This window comes from Felis catus, chromosome B2 (genome assembly GCF_018350175.1).
Source record: "Felis catus isolate Fca126 chromosome B2, F.catus_Fca126_mat1.0, whole genome shotgun sequence".
In the NCBI taxonomy this organism is placed as follows: Eukaryota; Metazoa; Chordata; class Mammalia; order Carnivora; family Felidae; genus Felis; species Felis catus.
This window is the reverse complement of record NC_058372.1, coordinates 28,283,708-28,299,541: the sequence shown is the minus strand read 5'-3', so window position 1 is coordinate 28,299,541 and position 15,834 is coordinate 28,283,708. Positions and strand designations below refer to the sequence as shown.

At 35.2% G+C, this 15,834-nt stretch overlaps 1 protein-coding gene across 2 annotated transcripts in view; it reads right to left on the bottom strand.

Annotated features, from left to right (window-relative positions):
* Window positions 1-15,834, bottom strand: part of EXOC2 (exocyst complex component 2) — a 283,378-nt gene that overhangs the window by 159,528 nt on the left and 108,016 nt on the right. For both annotated transcript variants that reach the window (XM_006931507.5, XM_003985860.5), the window contains exon 11: window positions 13,224-13,342. In XM_006931507.5, the coding sequence (XP_006931569.1) occupies window positions 13,224-13,342 (119 nt within the window). The remainder of the gene's footprint in view (window positions 1-13,223; window positions 13,343-15,834) is intronic.

The window sequence follows — 15,834 nt, the reverse complement described above, 5'->3', positions numbered from 1 at the left end:
CAACACGGGGCTCGAACTCACAAACCGCAAGATCATGACCTGAGCCAAAGTCGGACACTCAACCGACTGAGCCACCCAGGCGCCCCCCAGACTATACATTTTTAATTAAGAAGGAAAACACTTCCTAGTTTCCTAAAAATACATTATGTACCATTCCTACAGAAAAATATAATTATCATTATTCAAGTAGATCCTCAGAAAAAGATTTTCCCCATAAATAATGTCTTTACAACTTTAATTTAAATAGTTTAATTTTAAGTAATTTATAAAGTTTAAGTAAATCTTGGAATTTTGAAACTGCTAAAGCACTGATTTATCTTCCCCTTTAATAACAGAAATTATATTATGAATATGCTTTTCTTCTATTAGAAACCATATCATCATTTTCTATTATATCAGGAAAAGAAAGTTTAACATGAACTGATTTCTTAATTGGCAGTGTCAAATTACCATCCAGTGTAGCACAGCATCAGGGAGTTAAAACAGCATATACACCCTCAGGACTAACCAGCATCTGGAACAAATCTGTAAGACGCATTTTTACTGAGTGACCAGAAGATAGCGCAACAGCACCACACACATTCATCAGCCCTGAAAACTCAACAGTGGGCATTAAACTCGCAAATGTATTTCTCTAACATTTTTTTTTTTTTTTTTTTTTTTTTTTTTTTTTGCTCAAAGAAAAGGTCTTATCATCAGTTATTTTACAGGGAATTAGGAAGATTATTCTTTGAAGAGAAAATTAAAACATTTTAAATCTCATTTAACAGAAACTATTTACTATCAAGTGTCAAAAGAAAAAAATCCTTGAGGACTGACAGCCCTTTTAAACTTAAATTACATGATGTGGCATTCCTACACTATAAAATTATTACAACTATGAAGTGGTTTTGACGATAAGTAAAAAGAAAACAAAAAAATGAGAAAAACTATTTCTGTAACATCAAATCAACAAAAGGCTTTAAAATACCTTACAAGAAATCAGCATATTTTCTTGGCTGTTTTACAACACGATGATAGCAACATCTTTTGATGTGTTCATGAGACATACATACATTATACAAAACATATGTTTATTAAATGAGAATAATTAGCTGGGGCGCCTGGGTGGCTCAGTCGGTTGAGCGTCCGACTTCAGCTCAGGTCACGATCTCACGGTTCGTGAGTTCGAGTCCCGCGTCGGGCTCTGGGCTGATGGCTCAGAGCCTGGAGCCTGCTTCGGATTCTGTGTCTCCCTCTCTCTCTGCCCCTCCCCCATTCATGCTCTGTCTCTCTCTGTCCCAAAAATAAATAAACGTTAAAAAAAAAAAATTAAAAAAAAAATAAATAAATGAGAATAATTAGGAAGTTTCATAAAATCATGCTCTGACTTATGTGCAACTGAAACTTATGTTACTTACTTGTGTGTTTTCCCTGACAACCTAAGTTATCTGCCCCTGCATACAAGATGGTGTTCAAGTGTATACACACAACTTCAGTTCTTTCATTAGAATTTTAGCTTGCAATGGAACATTTTACAGGTGACAGAGACTAAAGTTTTTGTAAAATTGTGTTTGGCTATGTCTTTCTCAATACTGCATTAGGTTATGAGAAATCATTTGTTTTCTTGGCAGTAAATTTTCTCCAGAAATTAACTGTTTCGACAATTTTTTCTAGACGAAAAAAAATTAAAAGTAGGATTGCAGACTTGATGAAAGGTTATCACTTTCTGGCTTCATTTGTGCTAATACTAACAACCTGTTCACTATATTTGAAATTGAGGCAGGGATTAACCCAGGATTCTCATGGTTTTACAACTGGAATGGAATTCTACAGCTAGCTGAAGGAGTCATAATAGGCCAATGCTTCATCACCTGTAAAAATCAGGACTTGAAACTATAAAAATTTTAAAGTCTTTATTGGCTGTAAAATAATGATTCTAAGATATGAAGTTTAAATCTGAAACTTTATATCACCACTGAGAATAAAATGGAAAATATGTTTCTTTTGCTCACTATTCCTACAACTTAGGTCACTGATTACTGTTGTTATGTAAATGTATAAAAAGTCTGCCTCTACAGAGCAAATGTGAAAATTAGGCCTTAAATGGAAATTATATAAAGAAAATATAAAGACAACAAAAAAGTAACAGTGAAACCTATTTTGAAATTCATCAGAATTTGTTCTGAAATTCATCAGAATTTTGTTACAGCTTGGCTATTTTAAAGACACGAAGCAGGGTAACCAATAAATACATTCAAAGGAATAAATGCTTATAAGATCAAAATTATTTGGCTATAAACAGTTAGCTGGGGAACAGTGTAAGGACTACTCTGGAGACAAAATTCCACACAGAAACATACCCGATAGCATGAGAACCAACACTACAGTACTTTCTAGTTCCAAAATCCTATGTGGTATTTGCAGGAAAAATGATAAAAACAAAATCCTAGAACTAAAAGGGTATATAGCCATGTCTTCTAAATTCTACAAACTAGTATTTGAGTTACAGTTTCACCAATATATCAAAAAAAAAGATACATGGCTTATCTACAGATGCTGGAAGAAGCATATTGGGGGAAAAAAAAACTTTCAAACACTTAAAATTTTTAAAAATAATAACTAAACTTCTTAATTACTGACAATCAAAAATCTATGTTTTATTTCTCCAGTTAAAGCTTCTATACCTCAAAAGGAACTTTTTCTAATTGTGAGTACGTAGGAGAAATTAACAGATTGTAAACAAACATAAAATCAGAAAAACCCTTTTAAGGATACTATATAAACAGAACAGAAAATTTGTTTTAATTAAGAGAAAAAGAAAAAGATGTTTTCAAAAGCTGCAGAAGTTATTTTCTATAGGACACTAATAAAATAATCCTAGTCACTTCACTAAAAGAATAAAGCTGCAAGCGTAGAAATAATCAAAAGTTTAAAATGTATTACTTTTCTAAAAGAAAATAAACAATCTTTCACAATTTGCTCTTAAAAGATCTGAAAAGATCTTCCCTTAGGCCCCAAAACTTAATGGTTTACATTAAAACATTGATTCCTAAGGAAAAAAACCTGATAATGAATTTGATTTTGTAGAAAATGCTTATTGTACCTAGTACTCCAAAAGAGTTCCAGGAAACCTTATCATGTATCAATCAAATCCTTTCAACTCAAGCTGTGCAAGTTTTTCCTATTTTCAATGCAAATAGTAGTCAATATTTATTTAACAGACTATACAACATAAAGGGCAGAAGAGTCCTTTCTTAAGGGAAGCCTGCAGATGTGGAACCAGGTGAATAAGTTTACTATATTTTCTCATCCTTCGTGCCTCCTGCAGCAAGTTTTCTCACAGTCTACAATAGTGTGGAGAACACTGATCTATAGCCCCCGGAATCTCAGAAAGGCGGCTGACTTCCTTACCGCCCTTAAACACCTTTGAACACATTTTCCTGCGCACAGCGGGCCCTTGTCCTGCACTGCAGCCCGACCACCCACTGTTGCTTGTTGACCAAACACACGGGCCAGGAGCCTCCACAGACACAGGCAGGATAGGATTCCTTTCAAGCACACCACACAGAAGAATTTCAATGCCAAAGCTGGAGGGGGGGGGGGGGGGGGGGAGTAGGGGGTGGTGGTTATATCAAGACAGAATTAGAAATTCCTCACGAATTAGACCTGTGTCAACAGATAAAAATGTTCTTTTTGATCTTACTGTGTCTCTATATTTAAAGTTGCCACAGGGGCATTTCCTTAATTTAAAGAGGATCATTTCATCTAAATTAAATGAAGGGAAACATATTTAACATACTCTTTGTTAACCTCACTTTACTTTCTTGGGTGTCACAACTGTCCTAAGCAGGTTCCAGGCAAAAATTCTGGTGTACTTTAACATCATTCAAAACAGTAGGTAAAACAGTAGAATATATTTTAAAAGCAAAACTAGAAGTGTGAATTTTGAATAAGTATTTATTAGCTAACATTAGCTATGTAAACAAGAACCAGATATTTGAAATAAGCTAGAAAGATGAATAAACAAAATAAAATTATTTATGCTTTTATGAAAATACTTATATTTTTTAGGGGCGCTTGGGTGGCTCAGCCGGTTGAGTGTCCAACTTCGGCCCAGGTCATGATCCCGCTCTTCGTGGGTTGGAACCCTGCGTCGGGCTCTGTGCTGACAGGCTCAGAGCCTGGAGCCTCCTTCAGATTCTGGGTCTCCCTCAATCTCTCTGCCCCTCCCCCACTCTGTCTATCTCCCAAAAATAAATAAACATTTAAAAAAATATTTAAATAAAAAAATAAATAAGTACTATATTTTTTGTAATTTTTTATAGATCTAAATGGAAAAAACATGGTCAAAATATATAAGCTATAGAATTATTACAAAATGACATAACACAAAATATTTGTAATGAATATTTTAAAATTACCAGTTAATGCTAGCATTCAATGTGTGCTTGACACGTACTGTCAAAATTTTTTTTCTCTCTTAAGGATAGGGGGACATGAATTAGACATGAAATGGCTCCCAGCTGCAAGATGTCTTCTTCCAGATGTACAGTAAGCCAAGACAGTAGAAAAGAACCAGCTGCTAGGATAACAAATTTAAAAAAAGGTCCTTTTGACATAAGCCTTATTGGCCTGTCTTAACAAAGATGGATCACTCATTCATTGTAAGGTGAATGGAATCTAGTATAAAATAGAAGAAACAAGTAAAAAGAACTTAATCCAACTCTTTCCTATGATGTTTAACAGCTGTTATTTTACTATGCAAATCTACAAACAAATGCTATGTTATTCAAAACAGTAAATCAAATTCTCAAGTCCTAAGTTACTGACTTTAAAACACGAAATTACTAGTATTAATTACTACTCTTAATTTTAATTTGGTAGCTAAAATTCTCTTTTCAAATTAGATTTAAAAACAAATCTACAGTCATTATATAAAAACCTGCTGATCTGCATTCAGGTAGTGAATACTGCTTATATAAACTTACACTTATTACAAACAACAGGGATGACTTCTAATAGTATGCCTTGTAAATCTAATTCATGGCACCCTGAACATCACTTGGGTTTTTCCCTTTCTGTAAAAAAGGACAAAGGGGAAAAGAAAATCAGACCACCACGTTGCTGAATAGTGTTTTTTTATAACAGTCCTAAACTGGTACCTCTACTTCTCTCTCTTGAATCTGCCTTATTCTATATATCCCTTGTAGCTTATAAATCTCAAAGCAAATGACTAAAATCCCATTAGAAGCATTTAATCTTCTAGAGCCAATTAAAAAAATCCTCTAGTCACAACAACAACAAAAAACAAGGGTACAGATAAAGCTGGGGTTGTATAATCTACATCAGAAGGGATTTAGGAAGAGCAGGTAGATCAAATCAAAATCTTCTATCTGTAGCTGCTGTTGTGCCTTTCCTTTTTTTTCTTTTTTAAATAAACTTCTATTTTTCTAGATTCATACTGTTATGATCAAAATTCAGGAAAGAAATTATTTTTTAAATCTCCAGAAAATAAATTTCATAAAGAACCATCCTTAGGTACAACCTCATTGTAACAACTTAAAAAAATTATAATTTTATTAAAATATTTAATATATGTATAACAATATTACTATATATTGTTATGTATATAATATATATTGTTAAATATATAACATTTAATGCATGTATAATAATAAAAAGACACATTTTTACTGTCTTTTAACTATGGAAATATTTTTGTAGTTCTATAGAAAATATGATTAATCTGCTGCCTATTCCCTATAGAGGTTGCAATTTAATCAAGAGTACAGGAAATTTACCTAACCCTTCATTATAAAAATACCAGAATTATATTTATTAACTCCACTAATTAAAAGTGTGTATGTATATGTATACATACACACATATACATACACATACATATATATGTATGTATACATACACACACATATACACATGTATAAATTATGTATACAAAGTTCATAGGTGCACTTTTTAAATATCAAGAAAAATAGTTTAGTTATACTCTGTGAATTCAGAAAATTGAACATAAGTTTTAAAAAATATTTTATGCATGTTATTTTTAAAATTCTTTTATTAAAAAAATTTTTAACATTTATTTTTGAGAGACAGAGTGTAAGTGGGGGAGGGGCAGAGAGACAGGGAGACACAGAATCTGAAACAGGCTCCAGGCTCTAGGCTCTGAGCTGTCAGCACAGAGACTGACACAGGGCCCGAACTCGTGAACTGCAAGATCATAACCTCAGCCAAAGTGGGATGCTCAACCAACTGAGCTACCCAGGTGCCCCTATGCATGTTATTTCATAAACTGGAAAATACAGCCTTTTATATCTTAAGATCATCAGATAAACATAAATATTTTTATTTCAGCAAGTAATCAATAATCTGCTCAGTGTTTGAAAAAATTAAGAGTAGATATTTAGCACAGCCTCTATTCTTAATACTTTTTCTTCCATAATAGATACACACCGTGATGATTCAGAATAAACCTTTCAAGTATGACATATCATCTCAAAGTTTTCAAAGAGAACCTGAGCCACATATAAATGTATTTTCTTCTGTTGTGTGACTATTTTAAAGAATCTGCTGCTTACTTAAGCTATTGCTCCTATTCTAAATGCCCCTGATTATGCCCATACTCAAATACGTCCTTTGGGCGAAGTCCTAATTAAATGCATACCTGAAAGAAGGGAATAATTACTCTATGAGTAGGCTGATACCCTTCCCCTTGAGTTATTAGATATCGCCAGCATATATTTTAAGAGTTAAATTCATTTTCAGAACAAAGAAAAAAACACCTTTGAAGGCTACCTTTAAAAATCCTGTTTGAGAATGTCAGTAGGGGGCTAACCAAAGGCTTTTCCTGACAGGAAACCTGAAGACTTAGTCTAATTTTGGACCTGTTTCACAGGAATTTTAAGAAAGGAATGACACTTCTTATAAGGTGGTAAAAGTTTTCTGTACAACAATTCAGGACATAAAGCTGCTGTGAATGCAAGGGAACAGTAGCAAAATGGTTAAACAGTTTAGGCTGGGGGGAAAAAAAAACAATCAAACTCTTCCTTTAGTATTTAAGCTAGGATGAGTTTTTAAAATATTAATCTTTATGCCTATTCCCTATATTTTTTCCCCCGTGTCTCCCCTTAGAAAAGCCAAAAGTCACATTTGCACTATAGAGGTAGGTCATAGAAAAGCAATGAAGAATATTTGGGGATAAATGTCAAAGCATGTTTAAGGTACAATGGTAATCTCTTGTTCTGTGTGTTTATAATCTGGAAGACACCATCCACTAAGTCCAGCCTATGTTATTACTATAAAAATAAGAATTCAGAGAAAGGTCTAATGCAGTGTCCATAAGAATATCAATATTATGACCTAGCTCTGCTAACAAAAGAATAGCTCTGCTATACAAAAGAATCCTTGGAAAAAGGTGGCTTTTCTAATATAGGATTGCTGTCTCTAAAAATCTACCACTATCTTTGCTTATGAAATTTTCTCTGAAGACCACAAGACTAAATATAATTAACATTTTTTTTCCTTAAGCCACTATGGAAAGGCTTTAAGACTTGAAAAAAAAATTATGTTAGATTTCTTAAATTAATGCATAAAGACCAACTTAAAAAGACATTAAGAAACCTTTTCCTGTCTGAAATACGTATAGTCTATCTATTTAAAATTGTATTTTATTTCACAGGACTGTCTCCGTTCTTGACTACTGTTCTTTGCCTAGGGGTTTAAACAATTACAACCATTTATCTTATCCAGTGTTAAAAGTCAAAGTACAGATATTATAATAGAGGAACTTACAATTCATTCTTTAGATTTAGAATGCAATAAGGTTTCATTTTGAAAACAGTATGCTGAGAATACCTGAATAAAAGCAATGAAACTTCATAATGAAGTCCCAGATGAAATAAAGGCACTGTCATCATGATCATCATGTTCAGAAATCCTGTTTGATGAAATATTTGCTCCTACAATAGAATACAGAGAACCTGCTGTCCTACCTCACTGGTCCAGAAGGAGTAGAGCCTGGTGGAATGGGGAGAAATCTGAACTGCTCACTACTTCCACCCCTATTCAGGACAAGGGGAAGCTGGGTTGTCACTCTCTGAGATACCGCCTTCACATGCACAATAGACATAAAGTCATCAATTGAACTAGACACTATCCCAGGTTTTCTACATTTCTAAAATGACATAACAATGAGAAGATAGCCAATAAAAAATCCAAATGATATTTAGGAGACCTCCCCCATATTACCTTACACTTATATATTTAGACACTCAAATATCAACTAAGAGTACATCATGAACAAACAGCTTATTCCCAGCACACTTCTAATTAAGACATATATTTTATATAAACACATCCACACATACATACACCTATACTATATATGATTACATCATCTGTGTGAATGTAAATGTGTATTATGTGTATATAAGAGCTAACATGTGTCCAATGACATATACATGCATTAATGAGAGCAACCAGAACAGAAATGGGTCTGTGGGCCATATTTTACTAATGGCTAGTTTTTCCATTTTAGGAAACACATGTTCAGTCTATATCTATGCCACATTTCATGTCCTTTGCCTTTGCATTGAATATAAGTTAAAAAGGTAGGGTATCAGTGTACTTAGATACATCAAACTGATTCTGAATTTTGAAGACTAAATATTTGATATTAAGAAATTATTAATAACTTTTAAGTAATCATAATGGTGTTTTGGTTACAGTTTTTAAAAAGAATTTTTATCTCTGAAACTTACATACTGAAATAATTATGAATGAATATGACCTGCTTCAAAAATAATTCAGGGGGCGCCTGGGTGGCGCAGTCAGTTGAGCATCCGACTTCAGCCAGGTCACGATCTCGCGTTCCGTGAGTTTGAGCCCCGCGTCAGGCTCTGGGCTGATGGCTCAGAGCCTGGAGCCTTTTTCCGATTCTGTGTCTCCCTCTCTCTCTGCCCCTCCCCCGTTCATGCTCTGTCTCTCTCTGTCCCAAAAAAAATAAATAAACGTTGAAAAAAAAATAATAATTCAGGGTGAGGGGAGGTAAAAAACAGGTAAGAGTACAGATACAGTAAGACTGGCTATGAATTGATAACTGCTGAAACTAGGTTAGGTACACTGGAGGTTATTTTATCACACTTTCTGCTTTTAAGTATGTTTGGAATTCTGCAAATAAAATCATAAAAACTCATCCTGATATGAGCTCAAGGAACACATCAATATTCCAAGTAAAAGGCTCTTCCATGTTAGGATTATCTATGTTGTTTTTATTAGTCGTATTTGCTGGCAATAAAAGAGGGCAGTTAAGGGGCACCTGGGTGGCTCAGTCAGTTAAGCAACTGACTTCGACTTAGGTCATGATCTTGTCATTCATGGGTTTGAGTCCTGCATCAGGCTCTGTGCTGACAGCTCAGAGCCTGGAACCTGCTTCAGAGTCTGTCTCCCTCTCTGCCCTTCCCTGGCTCATGCTGTGTCTCTCAAAAAAAAGAGTGCAGTTAAGCATGTTCTTTTGAAAGAGAAAAATTAAAATATAACCTATAAATATGTGACTAATAATATATTTAGGAAATTTATCTTGTATGGTTATAAAATCTGTGGAGTAAGTTGTTATGTTTTTACTTCCTAATCAAAAAGACCAACTTATGAAAATAAATTTAGGTAGAGCTCATCACTAACAAATGGATCTATTTAACGTACATTCTTTTCATTATTTCATGAGTACAAGTGATGAGCAAGTTCTGCAATAACTTTGGTCAGTGAATTTAAAAGGTACAGCTCCAGTTACACATAAGCTATCATCATTTTTTTTCAGACATACTGATTTTAACCAGTTCTAGATAAATACACATGGTGATACATAACATCAAGATGACAGGAAAGGAATCCATCAGGTAAAAGTGTGTCTCCATTTATCTTAAAGAAAGATTCAGACCTTTAGCAATGGAATACTGGTTATCAGATATTTCAGGTATGGACATAACAATATGTGTTATTAGGTGTTCAGATAAGTGAAATTTCATGGTACATTTCCAATTTCAAATAGTCTACATGTTGTCTTTATAAATTACACATATCCCAAAAATTCAAATATTTTCATAACCAAATTACACAATCAGATGTCTCTTATAAGTAGGAAAATCCTTAGTTAGACCACATATCCTCTTTGAATCTGGAGATATATGTTAATCACTGTTACTTATTAACCATTTAGTGGATTGGGGAATAGGGTGACAATACTGATCACCTCCTAGGAATCTGGGCTACTCTACACTTCTTTATCTGGATAACTGATATTTATCATTTAGACTCAATGGAAATATCATCTCCTTTAGAAAACTTCCTTGGACCTCCCCCTCAATAGACTGAAGTAGAATTTTATACTCCCTACTTTATGATGTTTTTCACAATTATGTATGTGGCTTTTAAAAATATATATCTCTCCCACTAGGCTACAAGCTCTAAGAGGTCAGAGACCATGTTGCCTTGCTCACCACTGTACTTCCAGTCCCTAGCACAGCATGTAGTGCACAGATTCAATCCAGGCTATTCCTGAATCATCTGAGAGCATTAAAAAAAAATACTGATGCCTAGACTTAGAGATTCTAAAATAATCAGTAGGAATAAAGTAGAGGTCAGGAATTGACAGTCTTTAAAAAGATCCAGGGAATTCTGATGGGAGGTCAATGTTGAAAGTTCTGGCTAATAAAGTACACCCAATAAACAAATGTGTAAGGCCTTTTAAATATCCCTAAAGACTACATACAGACTGTGTATATAATTTGAGGTCATTTTTACCTGCTAAAACTTTAAAGTAATTAATGACATTAATAGGAATTTTCATGTGGCATCAATAAGGAGATATCTGGGTTTTCCTAAATACCTAGAATAAAACAAAATTACAGCTGGGAAGTACTCAAAACCAAGCCAAGTAATTCATGACAAAATGATGCTATAAACAAATAATTGTGACCTCTCCATTATACTTCCTTCTGTTCCAGGACTGTTTTTATGTTACTTCACTTATTCCTCCTGGAAACCTTGCCATGTAAGTATCACTATGTCCCATTTATTTTTACATTTATATAATCTATTTGGTATTTCATGCCACTGAAACTACATTTACCAAGGTCACCAACAATAGCCTCAGTGCTAAATCTAAAAGACATTTTTCATCTTATTCTTCATCTTAAAACAACTTGCTGATCACTCCTCTGTGATGTCATGACATTAAACGCCCTGCTTTCCTCCTACCCCAGCAGACCACTCCTTCTTTGTCTCTTCTATCAGCCCTGTAAATATTGTGTCCCAGATTTCTGCCTGAAATTTTCTCCTTTTTAACTCTTCTTGGGTGAATGCATCAACTCCCAGGGACCATCTACACACAGATCATATCCAAATCTCTTGTTCTGTAAATCCGAACTACCTATTGGATATCTTCCCTTGTATGTCAGACAACTCCAAATCAATCTTCCCAAACAAAAGAAAAATAAGTTTTTTCTTCTATGCTCCCTAACTCAATGGTGCCATCGTCCTAACTAGCTGTTGAAATCAGATATCTGGGAGTCACCTTTGACCCCTTCTTCTTCCTCATTCTTCAATCACCAAGTCTTATCACTTCCAGTTTCTGAACACCTCTTGTATCTCTTTCTCCATATCCACCATGTCCATGTGAGGCAAGATGCCTGAATCAATGTAGCAGCCTCATAACGAGCTTTGCTGTTCAGTCTTGCTCCCTCTCATCCATTCATTACATGGAAGCCAAAGGAGTCTTTCAAATACTAAGTCTCAGTGGGTCTTTCCCCTGCTTCAGACCTGTAACTGTCAGCCCAATGTCCTCTAGATCAAGTCCAAACCCCTTGAAGTGGCTAACAAGGTCCATATAAGCCTTGGCACCTCCTAACTCTGGCCCCTACTCTTGCCATTTTGATTGTGCACTAAGCTCCAGCCACAGAGAATTCACTGGCCATCTCTTGCTTGAAGTCCTGTGCACATTCTGTTTTTTCTTCCTGGAGTGGTCTTTCCTCTTCTCCTCCTCTATTTCAACTGGCCCATACATATATCATTCCGATCTCAAAACAAGTGTTATTTCCTTCAGATTTTGGAATGTCACTGTGACCTCAAAACTCTGATTTGAATGCTGTTCTTAAGTGCTACTACCATGGCACTAGGAACTTCCCAGGCTTAGAAAGTAACACTGTAGGGGCGCCTGGGTGGCGCAGTCGGTTGAGCGTCCGACTTCAGCCAGGTCACGATCTCGCGGTCCGGGAGTTCGAGCCCCGCGTCAGGCTCTGGGCTGATGGCTCAGAGCCTGGAGCCTGTTTCCAATTCTGTGTCTCCCTCTCTCTCTGCCCCTCCCCCGTTCATGCTCTGTCTCTCTCTGTCCCAAAAATAAATAAACGTTGAAAAAAAAAAAAAAAAAAAAGAAAGTAACACTGTATTCTACTAGTCCTTTCTACTTTCCCTGTCCATAGCCCCCTGCTATTTTATAAGTCTCATGTGAGCCAGGCCCCTGTCTGCCACACTGACCGTTATATCCTTAGCACCCAATAGTGGCCAACACACAGCAGGAACTGAATATATTCAATATCTGTGGAATGATAGAATTATACAAATAAAAGTTGATAAACCTGAATGTGAATGCAGCTGTGACTTCTTCCTTTAAAATTTACCTCAGGGCCTTTGTAAATGTTTCTTTTTCTCAGAAAAAAATGGCCATCTAACGTATTCTCCTCCGTTCTCCTCCCGCACAATATTATGATTTTTCTTTATATTACTTGTCAATAATTTCATCTTTTGTTAGTTTAACACCATCTGTACTTGGCATAGTACTTGGCACATAGCGGAGCTCAACGTATATTTGATGAATAGTGAGTGGACTCCTACCATTTATTAAAGACTACTATTTCTACAATAATATGTTGCTTCCCATAAAAGTTTAACTATTCCTGAAACCCAACCTTTGTCAACACTGGGTGCCAACCATAAAAATAGGCATAATCAAGAATTTTCTCCCTTCCCTCCTGTTTTGTTAATCACTCAGGTATAATGCTAAACCAGGAGCAAAACCAAAACCAAAACAAAACAAAACAAAAACCAGGCACAAATATCAAGAAAATTAATCATTCCCTTAATCATTAAGCATTTCCAAATATTAAACTGACAATAAGGAATGGCATGACAATAAGGAATGGCATAATGCACTAGAAGAGAAGCAGACTTGCCTTTCAAATCTTGTATATAGCCCTCTTTGCAGCTGTGCATGAGCTGAAGGATCCATCTGTGTTGGGCACCAATACATTGCCAAGCAGGGTCACCTGGTGCATGAAGGTCAGACAGGTACCTGAAAAAACAAGGCCAAGTTTAACCAAGTAGGCTTCCTCTGTACAGCCATAAATAAGGATAAAGGAAAGCTAGCATTTTTCTTTTAAGTCATTACTTATTTTAAGAAAACCTGAAAATTTATAAGGGGGGCCCAGGTGGCTCAGTCGGTTAAGCATCTGACTTTGGCTCAGGTCATGATCTCACAGTTTTTGAGTTCACATGCCACATCTGGCTCTACTGACAGAGTGGAGTTGTCTTTGGATTCTCTGTCTCCCTCTCTCTCTCTCTCTCTCTGACCCTACTCAGTTCATGCTCGCTCTCAAAAATAAACACTAAAAAAAAAAAAAAAAACAAAAAAAAAACAACCTAAAATTTTATCAAATGGTAAAAGCACCTGTTAACATTAGTCTTCAAAATTTTTAAGTTTGTTTGTTTGTTTATTGAGAGAGAGAGAGGAGCAGAGAGAGAATCCCGAGCAGGCTCTGCACCATCAGCACAGAGCTCGAGTGGGGCTCAAACTCACGAACCACGAGCCAAAAATCATGACCTGAGCCTTGGACGCTTAACCAACTGAGCCACCCAGGAACTCTTTTAATAGTTCATTCTAAATGAAATATATTCAAATTTCTTTTCATGCAAAAATAAACAATAAAACTGTATTTTTTAAAAATTAGGACTTTATACAAAAACAACCGAGAAGACAAATTTACAGCTTGCAATAATACTAAAACCTTAGAACTTAAATTTATATTTATATTTAATTCACAGAGTGTTTCCATACTTAGTTCTCAACCATTATAGAAAACACAAGTGGGAGCCAGCAGACGACACCTAGTGAATATTCTTTTGATTTCAATTGCTTTTTTATTCCTTTCTGTTCTGAAACATGGCCTCTAGATGGCAGTGTGACACCATTTTCTATACATCCTAATAGGCTATTTTATTACATGAAGAGATTCGGTGACAATAAACACTTAACCTCCAAAGTCTGAACTCTACTTTCATGACTGTTTGAGAAAACACTTCTCTACAAAATGTAGTATAGATGGGCATTTTTCTTAGTTTCTAAATAGCTTCAAATATTTAACATCTTCTTTGTACAATAAAACATCCAAACCCAGAATGACAATTGAAATACATTTCATTTGAAAAATTTCTGACAAATTCCAGATTTGGCCCTCGGCTATCACAAAATATATAAACATATAGTAGTCACCCCTTATCCAAAGGGGGAATATGATCCAAGACCCTGAGTAGGATGCTTGAAGCCACAGACAGTACTGAACCCTATATATATAGTATGTTTTGTCATATATGTGACAAAGTTTAACTTATAAACTGGGCACAGTAAAAGATTAACAACAATAACTGATAAAAATAGGACAGTTATAACAATATACTATAATAAAAGTTATGTGAATGCAGTGTCGCTCTCTCTCAAAATATCTTACTATACTCACCCTTCTTGTGATGATGTGAAATGACAAAATGCCTACAAGAGGAAATGAAGTGTGAGGAATGATGTAGGCACTGAGATGTAGCACTGAGCTACTACTGGCCTTCAGACTACACTTCAGAAGGATGATGCTTCCAGATCATAGTTGACTGCAGGTAACTGAAATCATGCAACTGAAACTGCAGACAAGGTGGGGACTACTGCAATAAGTTAAATCCAATTAAAGCAACTCCAAAAGCTGAATTTATTGTCTTGAAATTATTTTTAAACCATAAGCTAACTATTGTCTTGAGGTTAAAGAATTTTGTTCAATGATAAATTTTAATTAATGGTTACAAGCTGTGACTCTATCCTAATCACTGAGGGATACACCAGATGCTTCTCTTCCATGTTCCTCTAGTACTAGGTATTTCCTAACTCACCGATATCTCAATTAGCAGCTAATTAGAGGAGAAACATTTTGTAATAAGCAATAAATAAAATGTTGAGACATCTGACATCAATCACATTGAGGAACTATCCACCCTGACCTTCACAAGCTAATGCAGATAGCCTGGGCTCTGAGCAGAGCCTAGGATCATCCTGCAAAAGGGCCCTTTAAACAATGTAGCTCACACTGTACAGCACTGCTTCAAAGTAAGCCGAAGAGCTGGCCCTTTTCCCTCTCCTTAACCGTCTATTTACAGACTGCAAATAGGCTATGTCTGTGTTGAGAAAGGCACAAATCAATTAACAGCACCCAAAAATAAAACTACAATCTAACAAAATACATTTAGTATGGCATAAATATTTCAACATAATCTGGTTCTTCCACTCACACAAAGCTTTCTCCTCTTTTTTCATCTGGAATATAAAATGACAAATAGTACACTATGTCATTTCTTTTCAAAAAACATAATTTTATTCTTTCTTGTTGGGGATAATTAGTCTTAGCATTCTCCTTAGGTAGGTTTGTTTTGCCTCCGAATACTTCTACAATACTTTTTCCTAACACTTTCACTCATATAACATCCTCAGATTTAGTGTCAGTGGTAAATATAGGAATACTCTTTTAG